This window comes from Hyla sarda, unplaced genomic scaffold (assembly GCF_029499605.1).
Source record: "Hyla sarda isolate aHylSar1 unplaced genomic scaffold, aHylSar1.hap1 scaffold_290, whole genome shotgun sequence".
Lineage (NCBI taxonomy): Eukaryota > Metazoa > Chordata > Amphibia > Anura > Hylidae > Hyla > Hyla sarda.
The window spans coordinates 7,990-25,000 of NW_026609608.1; the positions used below are offsets into that span (position 1 = coordinate 7,990).

A 17,011-nucleotide genomic window follows, 5' to 3' on the forward strand; every position below is an offset into this window, starting at 1 on the left:
GTAGTTGTTTCTTCGAAAAATGGCGCCACCCGTGTCCTCAGGTTGTGTGCGGTATTACAGCTCAGTTCCATTAAAGTGAAAGGAGTCCAGTTGTAATATCGCACACAACCTGAGGACAAGGGTGGCGCTCGTCATCTATTCCTGGATAACCCCATTTATAGGACGCCTCATATCTACTGACCTGCGGACCCTGAAGTGGGTGGAGTCCAAACTAACAACATTGTTGTATATATTACAGGTGACGTCACAAGATGGCAGAGAAGGGTAGCGCCGGCCTCGTGCCGGTCATCGTGTTCGGTAATATCGTAATTCTGGTGAGTAGAGGCGCGACCGTACATCGCAGCACTATGACCACCATCATAGCTGAGACATTGGGGCGGATCCTCTATACAGTGTGGACTAAAGAATAAATCCCATAAAAAAATATTTAAAAAATCTGACACCCCCCCCCGAACCATCATTCAGAAAGATCAAAGGAATGTCACTATACAGGTCTGAGATACAGGGAGCGGCCGCTCAGGAGCCTACAGGACAGAGGACACTATATACAGATAATATATGTCCTATTGTTGTCTGCAATGATGTAACTACTATAATGCCGCCCCTATATACAAGAATATATCTACTATAATACTGCTCCTATATACAAGAATATAACTACTATAATACTGCTCCTATATACAATAATATAACTACTATAATACTGCTCCTATATACAAGAATATAACTACTATAATACTGCTCCTATATACAAGAATATAACTACTATAATACTGCTCCTATATACAAGAATATAACTACTATAATACTGCTCCTATATACAAGAATATAACTACTATAATACTGCTCCTATATACAAGAATATAACTACTATAATTCTGCTCCTATATACAAGAATATAACTACTATAATACTGCTCCTATATACAAGAATATAACTACTATAATACTTCCTCCTATATACAAGAATATAACTACTATAATACTGCCTCCTATATACAATAATATAACTACTATAATACTGCTCCTATATACAAGAATATAACTACTATAATACTGCTCCTATATACAAGAATATATCTACTATAATACTGCTTCCTATATACAAGAATATAACTACTATAATACTGCTCCTATATACAAGAATATAACTACTATAATACTGCTCCTATATACAAGAATATAACTACTATAATACTGCTCCTTTATACAAGAATATAACTACTATAATACTGCTCCTATATACAAGAATATAACTACTATAATACTGCCTCCTATATACAAGAATATAACTACTATAATACTGCCTCCTATATACAAGAATATAACTACTATAATACTGCTCCTATATACAAGAATATGACTACTATAATACTGCCTCCTATATACAAGAATATAACTACTATAATACTGCCCCTATATACAAGAATATAACTACTATAATACTGCCTCCTATATACAAGAATATAATTACTATAATACTGCACCTATATACAAGAATATAACTACTATAATACTGCTCCTATATACAAGAATATAACTACTATAATACTGCTCCTATATACAAGAATATAACTACTATAATACTGCTCCTATATACAAGAATATAACTACTATAATACTGCTCCTATATACAAGAATATAACTACTATAATACTGCCTCCTATATACAAGAATATAACTACTATAATACTGCTCCTATATACAAGAATATAACTACTATAATACTGCTCCTATATACAAGAATATAACTACTATAATACTGCCACTATATACAAGAATATAACTACTATAATACTGCTCCTATATACAAGAATATAACTACTATAATACTGCCTCCTATATGCAAGAATATAACTACTATAATACTGCTCCTATATACAAGAATATAACTACTATAATACTGCTCCTATATACAAGAATATAACTACTATAATACTGCCTCCTATATACAAGAATATAACTACTATAATACTGCTCCTATATACAAGAATATAACTACTATAATACTGCTCCTATATACAAGAATATAACTACTATAATACTGCCACTATATACAAGAATATAACTACTATAATACTGCTCCTATATACAAGAATATAACTACTATAATACTGCCTCCTATATGCAAGAATATAACTACTATAATACTGCTCCTATATACAAGAATATAACTACTATAATACTGTCCCCTATATACAAGAATATAACTACTATAATACTGCCTCCTATATACAAGAATATATCTACTATAATACTGCTCCTATATACAAGAATATAACTACTATAATACTGCTCCTATATACAAGAATATAACTACTATAATACTGCCTCCTATATACAAGAATATACCTACTATAATACTGTTCCTATATACAAGAATATAACTACTATAATACTGCTCCTATATACAAGAATATAACTACTATAATACTGCTCCTACATACAAGAATATAACTACTATAATACTGCTCCTATATACAAGAATATAACTACTATAATATTGCTGCTATATACAAGACTATAACTACTATAATACTGTTCCTATATACAAGAATATAACTACTATAATACTGCTCCTATATACAAGAATATAACTACTATAATACTGCCTCCTATATACAAGAATATAACCACTATAATACTGTTCCTATATACAAGAATATAACTACTATAATACTGCTCCCTATATACAAGAATATAACTACTATAATACTGTTCCTATATACAAGAATATAACTACTATAATGCCGCCCCTATATACAAGAATATAACTAATATAATACTGCTCCTATATACAAGAATATAACTACTATAATACTTCTCCTATATACAAGAATATAACTACTATAATACTGCTCCTATATACAAGAATATAACTACTATAATACTGCCCCTATATACAAGAATATAACTACTATAATACTGCTCCTATATACAAGAATATAACTACTATAATACTGCTCCTATATACAAGAATATAACTACTATAATACTGCTCCTATATACAAGAATATAACTACTATAATACTGCTCCTATATACAAGAATATAACTACTATAATACTGCTCCTATATACAAGAATATAACTACTATAATACTGCTCCTATATACAAGAATATAACTATTATAATACTGCTCCTATATACAAGAATATAACTACTAAAATACTGCTCCTATATACAAGAATATAACTACTATAATACTGTCTCCTATATACAAGAATATAACTACTATAATACTGCTCCTATATACAAGAATATAACTACTATAATACTCCTCCCTATATACAAGAATATAACTACTATAATACTGCTCCTATATACAAGAATATAATTACTATAATACTGCCTCCTATATACAAGAATATAACTACTATAATACTGCTCCTATATACAAGAATATAACTACTATAATACTGCTCCTATATACAAGAATATAACTACTATAATACTGCCCCCTATATACAAGAATATAACTACTATAATACTGCTCCCTATATACAAGAATATAACTACTATAATACTGCTCCTATATACAAGAATATAACTACTATAATACTGCCTCCTATATACAAGAATATAACTACTATAATACTGCTCCTATATACAAGAATATATCTACTATAATACTGTCTCCTATATACAAGAATATAACTACTATAATACTGCTCCTATATACAAGAATATAACTACTATAATACTGCTCCTATATACAAGAATATAACTACTATAATACTGTCTCCTATATACAAGAATATAACTACTATAATACTGCTCCTATATACAAGAATATAACTACTATAATACTGCTCCTATATACAAGAATATATCTACTATAATACTGCTCCTATATACTAGAATATAACTACTATAATACTCCTCCCTATATACAAGAATATATCTACTATAATACTGCTCCTAGATACAAGAATATAACTACTATAATACTGCTCCTATATACAAGAGTATAACTACTATAATACTGCTCCTATATACAAGAATATAACTATTATAATACTGCTCCTATATACAAGAATATAACTACTATAATACTGCTCCTATATACAAGAGTATAACTACTATAATACTGTTCCTATATACAAGAATATAACTACTATAATACTGCCTCCTATATACAAGAATATAACCACTATAATACTGCTCCTATATACAAGAATATAACTACTATAATACTGCCCCTATATATAAGAATATAACTACTATAATACTGCTCCTATATACAAGAATATAACTACTATAATACTGCCCCCTATATATAAGAATATAACCACTATAATACTGCTCCTATATACAAGAATATAACTACTATAATACTGCTCCTATATACAAGAATATAACTACTATAATACTTCTCCTATATACAAGAATATACCTACTATAATACTGCCCCTATATACAAGAATATAACTACTATAATACTGCTCCTATATACAAGAATATAACTACTATAATACTGCTCCTATATACAAGAATATAACTACTATAATACTGCCTCCTATATACAAGAATATAACCACTATAATACTGCTCCTATATATTTTATATTGACCTTCTCCCGTATTTCGTACACAGCTCTGCGGCTTGGCCTTGTTTGCGGAGACCATTTGGGCCACCACCGATCCGTACTATGTTTACCCAGTTTTAGGGGCAACTGGAAAGGATGACGTATTCGCTGGCGGCTGGATCGGGATATTCTGCGGCTTCTCCTTCTTCCTCCTGGGAGTGTATGGCGTTATCGCTTCGGTGAAGTCCAGCCGGACCATGTTCATGGTGGTAAGTGGGCGGTCCATGGAGGTGGAGGGAGTCTGTAGGCGGTATGTACCTGCGTCACAGAAGTGTCTGGGTTTGTACAAACAGGGCATTTCTAATGTGCCAATTACAACCAATGAGATTTGGGCAGGATGTTAATCTCTCTATGTCCCGCCCCCGCAGTACCTGGTGCTGATGATGGTCGTCTATATCTTTGAGTGCGCCTCCTGCATCACGTCCTTCACCCATCGGGATTACGTAAGTCAGAGAACTTTGTTTGGTTCCACCTTTCAGTCACTTTGTGAGATTTCTGACACTTTAACCCCTCGTAGATGATAAACTCCAATATCGTGAAGTGGCAGATGCTGAGCCGATTCATGGACAACTCCTCCTCCCGGAGCATCGAAGTCACCAACTTCTGGAAGAGGATCATGTTGGACGTAAGTGCGAAGCCCAACACTAAGGGGGCACTCCGCTGCCAGACTCATAGAACTGGAGAACTGTGAGGGTTACTGGGACCCAGTGGAAACTCCAGATGGCCTCATTGATATCAAGGGGTGCTGAGGCAGCTGGGGCCCCGGGGGAAATAATGATGACTCTATTACAAATGGCCCAGGTCTTCATTGATTTCTATTGATTCTTTACATTTTATGTATTTATTTATTTTGTATTTATTTAGATTTTTATTTAATAAAAAAATAAATTGGGGGAGATTTTATTATAAACTTGTAAATGTATAATAAGACGCTCTTCCCCTTTGTGTTGCGCAGAAGCAGTGCTGCGGGGTGGACGGGCCCCAGGATTGGGTGGACTACGACTCCACCTTCCGCCATTCGTATGCAGAATACGAAGCACCGTGGCCGTTCTGGTGCTGCACGAGGGACAACAATTTCCAGATCCTGAACAAGCAGGCCTGTCAAGTGGGACTGTCCCCGTACCTGTTCACCACGGTAATGGACGGGCGCCGATCGTCTGGGGCTTATAGCGCGCTAATATAAAAAATAATAATAATAATAGACAGGACACTACAGTCTACTCCTCCTGTATAATAATAATAATAGACAGGACACTACAGTCTACTCCTCCTGTATAATAATAATAATAATAATAATAATAATAATAGACAGGACACTACAGTCTACTCCTCCTGTATAATAATAATAATAATAGACAGGACACTACAGTCTACTCCTCCTGTATAATAATAATAATAATAATAATAGACAGGACACTACAGTCTACTCCTCCTGTATAATAATAATAATAATAGACAGGACACTACAGTCTACTCCTCCTGTATAATAATAATAATAATAATAATAATAATAATAATAGACAGAACACTACAGTCTACTCCTCCTGTATAATAATAATAATAATAATAATAATAATAATAGACAGAACACTACAGTCTACTCCTCCTGTATAATAATAATAATAATAATAATAATAATAATAATAATAATAATAATAATAATAATAATAATAATAGACAGGACACTACAGTCTACTCCTCCTGTATAATAATAATAATAGACAGGACACTACAGTCTACTCCTCCTGTATAATAATAATAATAATAATAATAATAGACAGGACACTACAGTCTATTCCTCCTGTATAATAATAATAATAATAATAATAGACAGGACACTACAGTATACTCCTCCTGTATAATAATAATAATAATAATAATAGACAGGACACTACAGTCTACTCCTCCTGTATAATAATAATAATAGACAGGACACTACAGTCTATTCCTCCTGTATAATAATAATAGACAAGACACTACAGTCTACTCCTCCTGTATAATAATAATAATAGACAGGACACTACAGTCTACTCCTCCTGTATAATAATAATAATAGACAGGACACTACAGTCTACTCCTCCTGTATAATAATAATAATAGACAGGACACTACAGTCTATTCCTCCTGTATAATAATAATAATAGACAAGACACTACAGTCTACTCCTCCTGTATAATAATAATAATAATAATAATAATAATAATAATAATAATAGACAGGACACTACAGTCTACTCCTCCTGTATAATAATAATAATAATAATAATAGACAGGACACTACAGTCTACTCCTCCTGTATAATAATAATAATAATAGACAGGACACTACAGTCTACTCCTCCTGTATAATAATAATAATAATAATAATAGACAGGACACTACAGTCTACTCCTCCTGTGTAATAATAATAGACAGGACACTACAGTCTACTCCTCCTGTATAATAATAATAATAATAATAGACAGGACACTACAGTCTACTCCTCCTGTGTAATAATAATAGACAGGACACTACAGTCTACTCCTCCTGTATAATAATAATAATAGACAGGACACTACAGTCTACTCCTCCTGTATAATAATAATAATAGACAGGACACTACAGTCTACTCCTCCTGTATAATAATAATAGACAGGACACTACAGTCTACTCCTCCTGTACAATAATAATAGACAGGACACTACAGTCTACTCCTCCTGTACAATAATAATAATAATAATAATAATAATAATAGACAGGACACTACAGTCTACTCCTCCTGTATAATAATAATAATAGACAGGACACTACAGTCTACTCCTCCTGTATAATAATAATAATAGACAGGACACTACAGTCTACTCCTCCTGTATAATAATAATAATAATAGACAGGACACTACAGTCTACTCCTCCTGTATAATAATAATAATAGACAGGACACTACAGTCTACTCCTCCTGTATAATAATAATAATAGACAGGACACTACAGTCTACTCCTCCTGTATAATAATAATAATAATAATAGACAGGACACTACAGTCTACTCCTCCTGTATAATAATAATAATAGACAGGACACTACAGTCTATTCCTCCTGTGTAATAATAATAATAGACAGGACACTACAGTCTATTCCTCCTGTATAATAATAATAATAGACAGGACACTACAGTCTATTCCTCCTGTATAATAATAATAATAATAATAGACAGGACACTACAGTCTACTCCTCCTGTATAATAATAATAATAGACAGGACACTACAGTCTACTCCTCCTGTATAATAATAATAATAATAATAATAGACAGGACACTACAGTCTACTCCTCCTGTATAATAATAATAATAGACAGGACACTACAGTCTATTCCTCCTGTGTAATAATAATAATAGACAGGACACTACAGTCTATTCCTCCTGTATAATAATAATAATAGACAGGACACTACAGTCTATTCCTCCTGTATAATAATAATAATAATAATAGACAGGACACTACAGTCTACTCCTCCTGTATAATAATAATAATAATAGACAGGACACTACAGTCTACTCCTCCTGTATAATAATAATAATAGACAGGACACTACAGTCTACTCCTCCTGTATAATAATAATAATAGACAGGACACTACAGTCTACTCCTCCTGTATAATGATAATAATAGACAGGACACTACAGTCTACTCCTCCTGTATAATAATAATAATAATAATAGACAGGACACTACAGTCTACTCCTCCTGTATAATAATAATAATAATAATAATAGACAGGACACTACAGTCTACTCCTCCTGTATAATAATAATAATAATAATAATAGACAGGACACTACAGTCTACTCCTCCTGTATGATAATAATAATAGACAGGACACTACAGTCTACTCCTCCTGTATAATAATAATAATAGACAGGACACTACAGTCTACTCCTCCTGTATTGTAATAATAATAATAATAATAGACAGGACACTACAGTCTACTCCTCCTGTATAATGATAATAATAGACAGGACACTACAGTCTACTCCTCCTGTATAATAATAATAATAATAATAGACAGGACACTACAGTCTACTCCTCCTGTATAATAATAATAATAATAATAGACAGGACACTACAGTCTACTCCTCCTGTATAATAATAATAATAATAATAGACAGGACACTACAGTCTACTCCTCCTGTATAATAATAATAATAGACAGGACACTACAGTCTACTCCTCCTGTATAATAATAATAATAATAATAATAATAATAATAATAGACAGGACACTACAGTCTACTCCTCCTGTATAATAATAATAATAATAATAGACAGGACACTACAGTCTACTCCTCCTGTATAATAATAATAATAATAATAGACAGGACAATACAGTCTACTCCTCCTGTATAATAATAATAATAGACAGGACACTACAGTCTACTCCTCCTGTATAATAATAATAAACAGGACACTACAGTCTACTCCTCCTGTATAATAATAATAATAGACAGGACACTACAGTCTACTCCTCCTGTATAATAATAAGAATAGACAGGACACTACAGTCTACTCCTCCTGTATAATAATAATAATAGACAGGACACTACAGTCTACTCCTCCTGTATAATAATAATAATAATAGACAGGACACTACAGTCTACTCCTCCTGTATAATAATAATAATAATAGACAGGACACTACAGTCTACTCCTCCTGTATAATAATAATAATAGACAGGACACCACAGTCTACTCCTCCTGTATAATAATAATAATAATAATAATAATAGACAGGACACTACAGTCTACTCCTCCTGTATAATAATAATAATAATAGACAGGACACTACAGTCTACTCCTCCTGTATAATAATAATAATAGACAGGACACTACAGTCTACTCCTCCTGTATAATAATAATAATAATAGACAGGACTCTACAGTCTACTCCTCCTGTATAATAATAATAATAATAGACAGGACACTACAGTCTACTCCTCCTGTATAATAATAATAAACAGGACACTACAGTCTACTCCTCCTGTATAATAATAATAATAGACAGGACACTACAGTCTACTCCTCCTGTATAATAATAAGAATAGACAGGACACTACAGTCTACTCCTCCTGTATAATAATAATAATAATAGACAGGACACTACAGTCTACTCCTCCTGTATAATAATAATAATAATAATAGACAGGACACTACAGTCTACTCCTCCTGTATAATAATAATAATAATAGACAGGACACTACAGTCTACTCCTCCTGTATAATAATAATAATAATAGACAGGACACTACAGTCTACTCTTCCTGTATAATAATAATAATAATAATAATAATAATAATAATAATAATAATAGGACACTACAGTCTACTCCTCCTGAATAATAATAATAAGTGTCCTGTCTGTTATTATTATTATTCCTTTAATAAAAATGTTGAAAAATATTTTCTTCAACATTTCAAGGTATTCATATAAAATGCTTTTAATTGATAAATACTTTTATTTATTTATTTAATTTATTTTTTGTCAGCTTTTTTGAAAAAAACAGTGCCCTCCCTGACCACAGGTTATTTGCGGTACTGCGGCTCTTCTCTGTTCACTTTTGTTACCTGAAACGACCCAAGGACTGGTGTGGCGCTGTTTTATTATACTTGAAAACTGTATATAGTCCAGGCATGACTTGAACTGACAGCATGGGGGCGCTCTAGGATATTTACTGTTCAGGTCAATAGACACGTGATCCTTGTGTGAAAACAGTTTATATGTTATCTGGTATGTGACCTGTGAAGACGGTAGAGCGCCCCCGCTGGGGAGGGGTGAACCTGCTAATTACTTATCTGGGTAGATGGGGGGGGGGGGGAGGTGTAGTGCACCCCTTGTGGCCGCAGGTGTTCAGTACAGTCCTGTGTAGATGTATTGAAGGGGGTGGGGCAGTATATACCCATAATGCATTTCACTGTATGGTGTCTGTGCAGTGTTTCCCAACCAGTGTGCCTCCAGTTTTTGCAGAACTACAACTCCCAGCATGCCTCTGGACAGCCAATGGCACCTGCTGGACCAGTATCGGTAAACGTGCGCGTTGTAGACACGAATTCTTCATGTACGTTTATTTTTGCGTCTAATATTTCAGGGTTGCTTCGAGCACATTGGACACGCCATAAACAGCTACACCTGGGGGATCTCCTGGTTCGGATTCGCAATTCTTATGTGGACGGTGAGTCGGGGGGGACAGCAGGGGATTTGGTGATTTTTGTAAATAATTGAAACATTTTATTTATTTATTAGTATTATAATTTATGTTTAATTTTAATAAATAAATATATTTATTAATAATAGTGATAAATGTCCATAAATATTACTATAATTATTTTTATTAAGGGGTTTAGTCAGGTTTTCTTTACTATAATTGTAGCAACTGCGACTACGCGATTTTTCGTGCGACATTTTGACTGGAAAGCGAGAAAAGCAAGTTTTCCAAAAAGTAACTACGTAGTAATAATTTTAAAATGGACTACGGGTAGTCTGGTATTTATTAACTGCGACAGTCGCAACTGCGCAAAAAAAAAGTCGCAACAGGGTTAAAAATTGACTAAATTTACTCCATCTCAAACATGGAGCAGAAAAAGCTACAACCAAAGTAAAAAAGGAAAAATTGCTTACGTGAAAGAAAATTATCAACAGGATGAAACCAGATGATAAATAAGTCACATAAGCAAAAAAAAGTAAGGAAAAAATTACAAAAAAAAGAAAACATAAGCAAAGATTGATAAATGTCCCTCATTATGATTTTATTAAACATTATTAATGATACAAATATTGAATAATTATATTTAATGTATAATTATTAATAAATAATAATGTATACTAATATAATATATAAATATTAATTTAATATTATTCATTATTTAAAAACAATATATATAATATTATTGTATTTTTTATTCAGTTTCCACATTGACCACTAGGAGTCAGTGTGGTGCCACAAAGTGCAGGGCCTCTGACTCGCTCACTTTACAGTTTGCTGTAAATTTTTCTTTCAGTGTAAAATGTTCTAAAAGTAAAATGTAAAATTTTTGTTTTCTTTTTCATGAAATATTCAGAAATAAATAATTATAGATCCCTGAATACTTCATGAAAAAGAAATAAAAAATTAAATGCCACATAACTAAATAATGTGTGTGTAGTTTTCTGCGCTGTCTCTTTAAGATCTTTAGTCTGGCTCTAACTCCCCTGGTCTCCCGCAGATGCTGGTCATGATGGCGACGATGTATCACTACTTCACCATGTGAGGTGCTGGATCCATACGCCGCATTGATTTGGAGTCGTGAAGTCTCCGCCAGATACGTGAATCGCAGCTCGTAACCGATTCCTCCATCGCTCAGTGGGTGATTCCGTATTGAAGTATTATCGCCTGCTGGATATGTACAGACATTGTTCCAAGGCGCTGGTGGCCGCCATTTTATAAGTGCCGCCTAATTTGCCTATTTTTTTTATCATTTTCTATGTAAATTGATCATGTGATGCGCCCTATACTGCCCCTTGTACAGGTGACCCAGGGGGGCGGCCGGCAGGATGGCGCCTCCTGTAGGGTTTTTGTTACATTTTTGTGTTTGTGTTCTGAATAAAGATGATTGTTCTTAATCTTCTGTGTTTGATCCCCTTATTCTTACCAGGAAGTGGAGAAGCAGAAGGCACAGAACAGCACACTGCACAGTACCACTTCTCCTGTCCTGCATATATGCACAGTACCACTTCTCCTGTCCTGTTTATATGCACAGTACCACTTCTCCTGTCCTGTGTATATGCACAGTACCACTTCTCCTGTCCTGTACATATGCACAGTACCACTTCTCCTGTCCTGCGTATATGCACAGTACCACTTCTCCTGTCCTGCGTATATGCACAGTACCACTTCTCCTGTCCTGTTTATATGCACAGTACCACTTCTGTCCTGCGTATATGCACAGTACCACTTCTCCTGTCCTGCATATATGCACAGTACCACTTCTCCTGTCCTGTTTATATGCACAGTACCACTTCTCCTGTCCTGTTTATATGCACAGTACCACTTCTCCTGTCCTGTGTATATGCACAGTACCACTTCTCCTGTCCTGTGTATATGCACAGTACCACTTCTCATGTCCTGTGTATATGCACAGTACCACTTCTCCTGTCCTGCGTATATGCACAGGGGGGGTGCAGTGCAGCCTTAGCCAATCATAGCTCATCTCACCCTAAACTGAGTGAGGGAGGAAGTTCTCCCCTGTATGGCTTCAGATGATGTCACACCTACTGGGGAACACCCCCCTTCCCAGTCTGTGAATCTGACTGAACAGAACCACCAGGGGGTGGTTTATCTTGATGGGGGCAGTGACCTGGGGGATTATAACATTTATCACATGACAGGTTCTCTTTAAGTTAATATTTATTGATGGTGAGAATTGAAAATACAGCAAAATCATGGTGATTATATTCAGCAGTCGTCATGTCACACTGGCGAACGTAGCGCCCCCTATGTTCACCCCAAATACACAGCGGTGACCCCGCAGGAACCACTGGGCCCTATGTGAATAACTCCAGCACTGTCCTTTAGCCAATCAGATCTCTGTGAGGTTGACTCCTGCCGTCTGATTGGCCGCTGCTCCTCCAATCACATCCTCTCCCCATCCTGGTCACTGTGAGGCTTCTCCCCCATTGTCTCTCAGGGCAGGGAAGCGTCTGGCCCCTGGCTCCTCAGGCGGGGCCCCCACTCGTCGTATTGTTACATGTACAGACGTTACCATGCGCGGTTTACAGGCCGCCCCTCCGGAAGTCTCTGTGACTCTATTTACAAGAACAATTCGTCGCGCAGGCGCTTTGCTTGTACGATGGGCGGTCATGGTGGCGGGTGCGGGCTGTACGGCCTGACACGTTAGTGAGAGGATTAGGAAGCAAACAAAAAACAAAACGGTATAGACAGCTGTAGGCCGGAGTCACGCGGTGCGGTGTATGAGTGGTGTGATCGTTATCGAAACCTCTAAGATCAGACGTGTAGGAATTATCACCAGAATGTGGAGCGATGTCCTACAGGGGCCAGAACTGCACACCTCTTACCGATGGCGGCCCACCTGGATGGTTTCTCCGCCCCTCCCCCATCCCTTTTCTCATATACATTGGCGCTGAAGGGAATCGGACACCGGTGACATCTTCTGGTGGTGACTAAAAACAAAAATCCAACATCCCCGATTCTTCTGACTCCTCCCCCTTCTCATCTAATTGGGGGACGTAGTCAGGACCCCCATAGTCATAAATTGTTGCCGATCCCTTCAGATTTGGTGGCTCGTCTGCATGGCCGCCTTTTCTGGCAGTAGTAAAAATTATTTTTGTATTTTTTATTTTTTTCAATGGCTTACAAAAATAGTCTATGCCCGATCCCTGACGACCACTTCCTGATCCCTAATCTACAAACGGGAAGTGCCTGCTCAGCCTATCACTGGTGGCAATGCCTCAGAAGATCAGGCAGGTGGGGATCCCCCTTTTTTTTTTTTTTTTTTAACAGAGGTCTTGAAACCTGAGGCCCTCCAGATGTTGCAAAACTACAACTCCTAGCATGCCCCGGACGGCATGCTGGGAGTTGTATTTTTTCAATAATCTGGAAATCCAGAGTTGGAGACTTCTGATCTAGAACATCTGTTCCTAGTACTGGAGATCCCCTTAAACCACGGGGAAAGGCTAAAACACGTATGTACAAATGTATACACAGCGCCAGACACTCGGCCACTCCGTCCAGGTCAATAGGGCAGAAAGTGGCGCAGGCAGCCCTTGTGACCAATAGGGGGCGCTGGATGACTCCACGCCTGGGTCACTCAGGACCGCTTGGGTTAGGGCCTTACTGTTCAAGAGGACTGAAAATTGACTGGTTAAAGGGGAACTCCATCACACGTGTGCTGCTGCTGTTTGCTGGTACGGAAACTGAAATGTGTGTGGACATGAACACATCCTGCTGCGCGCAGACCGGTGATGGCGCGGCGTCTCCTTTTTATGGCGCTTCCTTTAAATGTAATTTTCTTATAGATAAAAAAAAAAAAATTAAATATATAAAATAATGTACATCTGGAAACACAGGACCGGGAGGAAATGGACAGAAGGGACGTTGGTCAGAACGCAGTTAAATATCACCCGCGGCACAGTATGGGGGGGGGGGGGTCTCGTGATTTTAGGTGCAGATATCCCCCCCCCCCCCCCCGCCACTGCCGTAGCGAAAAAGAAAATAAATTCGGAAATAGCGTGAGCGGTGGAGCGAGAGGCTGAGGACGCGTGCTGAGCCGCAGTGTCTGCTGCAATGCAATGCTGGTCTCGGGGATGGATTCTTGGGCCAGAGAGGGACGTAGATCTGACTGTGGTGGGAGGGGAGAGGAGGGGGACGTAGATCTGACTGTGGTGGGGAGGGGAGAGGAGGGGGACGTAGATCTGACTGTGGTGGGAGGGGAGAGGAGGGGGACGTAGATCTGACTGTGGTGGGAGGGGAGAGGAGGGTGACTGAGATCTGACTGTGGTGGGAGGGGAGAGGAGGGGGACGGAGATCTGACTGTGGTGGGAGGGGAGAGGAGGGGGACTGAGATCTGACTGTGGTGGGAGGGGAGGGGGACGGAGATCTGACTGTGGTGGAAGGGGAGAGGAGGGGGACGGAGATCTGACTGTGGTGGGAGGGGAGAGGAGGGGGACGTAGATCTGACTGGTGGGAGGGGAGAGGAGGGGGACGGAGATCTGACTGTGGTGGGAGGGGAGAGGAGGGGGACGGAGATCTGACTGTGGTGGGAGGGGAGAGGAGGGGGACGGAGATCTGACTGTGGTGGGAGGGGGACGGAGAGCTGACTGTGGTGGGAAGGGGACTGAGATCTGGCTGTGGTGGAAGGGGAGAGGAGGGGGACGGAGATCTGGCTGTGGTGGGAAGGGGACGGAGATCTGACTGTGGTGGGAAGGGGACGGAGATCTGACTGTGGTGGGAAGGGGACGGAGATCTGACTGTGGTGGGAAGGGGAGAGGAGGGGGACGGAGATCTGACTGTGGTGGGAGAGGAGGGGGACAGAGATCTGACTGTGGTGGGAGGGGGACTGAGATCTGACTGTGGTGGGAGAGGAGGTGGACGGAGATCTGACTGTGGTGGGAGGGGAGAGGAGGGGGACGGAGATCTGACTGTGGTGGGAGGGGAGAGGAGGCGGATGGAGACCTGACTGTGGTGGGAAGGGACAGGAGGGGGACGGAGATCTGACTGTGGTGGGAGGGGAGAGGAGGCGGACGGAGATCTGACTGTGGTGGGAGGGGACAGGAGGGGGACGGAGATCTGACTGTGGTGGGAGGGGAGAGGAGGCGGATGGAGACCTGACTGTGGTGGGAGGGTGACTGAGATCTGACTGTGGTGGGAAGGGGACGGAGATCTGACTGTGGTGGGAGGGTGACTGAGATCTGACTGTGGTGGGAAGGGGATGGAGATCTGACTGTGGTGGGAGGGTGACTGAGATCTGACTGTGGTGGGAGGGGAGAGGAGGGGGACGGAGACCTGACTGTGGCGGGAGGGGGACGGAGACCTGACTGTGGTGGGAGGGGAGGGGGATGGAGATCTGGCTGTGGCGAGAGGAGAGGTGGACGGAGATCTGGCTGTTGCCGTGGGGGACGGAGATCTGACTGTTGCCGTGGGGGAGGGGGACGGAGATCTGACTGTCATGAGAGAGGAGGAGGGGGTGTCCATCTGACTGTTGCGGGAGGGGAGGAGGTCAGAGCTGAGAAGATCCCACACCATCAGGTTAATGCTGAACGGTCTCTTTTCCCTTCTCAGTCATAAATAATTTAAGTGCATTTGCAGGGGAGAGAGACGAGAACGTTAACCTGTTGTGCTCGGAGTGTTATCGGACGGTTTTCTTTCGGTGGTCGGTCTGAGACGATGAATTCGGACTCTGCGTCTTTTATACAATTTGCTCCAGGGGATCCGGCTCTTCAGCAGCTCCCTACTTAGTAAATATCCCTGTATACTGGTGGCCCCACCCCCACCCCTCATTGTACCTCCCCTGAAGATAAGCCCCTCCCCTGTGCCCGTTGGATCAGGACCCGCTGCTCAGTTGTTCTCCTCCAGGTATCTGTAGGTCGGGTTCTCGTATCCTTGGTTCTGCATCTTACTCAGGTGTTTGTCCTCCGGGGTCCTGGAAGCCTCAACCTGTGTGGAGAAACCGATGGTCGGGGTCAGGGGTCACAGCACAGCTACAACAGGGGGGCGGCATCACACACATACGGGGACCAGAGGCTGCACTTGTGCTCCAAGATTGTTTAGTATGTAGGGAAAGCACTGATGAGGTGACTGCCCATATATCCGATCTCTATCTCGCTATATATATATATATATATATATATATATATATATACACATACATATATACATACATACACACAGTGGGGATCAAAAGTTTGGGCAC

At 38.8% G+C, this 17,011-nt stretch overlaps 3 protein-coding genes across 4 annotated transcripts in view; 1 reads left to right on the plus strand and 2 right to left on the minus strand.

Moving 5' to 3' along the window:
* The first annotated feature begins 246 nt into the window (after positions 1-246).
* UPK1A (uroplakin 1A) lies at positions 247-12,180 on the plus strand. Its single transcript, XM_056553369.1, has 7 exons — positions 247-314; positions 4,595-4,795; positions 4,955-5,029; positions 5,104-5,211; positions 5,542-5,721; positions 10,696-10,779; positions 11,810-12,180. Exons 1-7 carry the CDS (start codon positions 252-254, stop codon positions 11,852-11,854), a joined length of 756 nt encoding a protein of 251 aa, XP_056409344.1. The 5' UTR covers positions 247-251; the 3' UTR covers positions 11,855-12,180.
* Positions 12,181-12,972: 792 nt separating this feature from the next.
* Positions 12,973-16,344, minus strand: LOC130327019 (uncharacterized). The gene is made up of 2 exons (XM_056553376.1): positions 15,041-16,344; positions 12,973-14,926 (listed from the first exon to the last, which is right to left on the minus strand). Exons 1-2 carry the CDS (start codon positions 16,342-16,344, stop codon positions 14,761-14,763), a joined length of 1,470 nt encoding a protein of 489 aa, XP_056409351.1. The 3' UTR covers positions 12,973-14,760.
* The window catches only part of APLP1 (amyloid beta precursor like protein 1), a 144,935-nt gene continuing 143,794 nt past the window's right edge, over positions 15,871-17,011 (minus strand). The window contains exon 16 of one of the 2 annotated variants that reach the window (XM_056553375.1): positions 15,871-16,755. In XM_056553375.1, the coding sequence (XP_056409350.1) occupies positions 16,657-16,755 (99 nt within the window). In that variant the 3' untranslated portion in view covers positions 15,871-16,656. The remainder of the gene's footprint in view (positions 16,756-17,011) is intronic. The other variant, XM_056553374.1, reaches the window with a different exon arrangement.

Bases quoted from the DNA above. Each gene is read 5' to 3' on its own strand.
- LOC130327019 (XM_056553376.1), bottom strand. From the start codon at position 16,344: ATGGTGTGGGATCTTCTCAGCTCTGACCTCCTCCCCTCCCGCAACAGT. The intron at 14,927-15,040 runs CTCCTCTCCCCT...GATCTACGTCCC, and splicing joins ACAGTCAGATCTACGTCCCC to TCTCTGGCCCAAGAATCCAT.
- UPK1A (XM_056553369.1), top strand. From the start codon at position 252: ATGGCAGAGAAGGGTAGCGCCGGCCTCGTGCCGGTCATCGTGTTCGGT. The intron at 315-4,594 runs GTGAGTAGAGGC...TTTCGTACACAG, and splicing joins TCGGTAATATCGTAATTCTG to CTCTGCGGCTTGGCCTTGTT. The intron at 5,722-10,695 runs GTAATGGACGGG...CTAATATTTCAG, and splicing joins CCCCGTACCTGTTCACCACG to GGTTGCTTCGAGCACATTGG.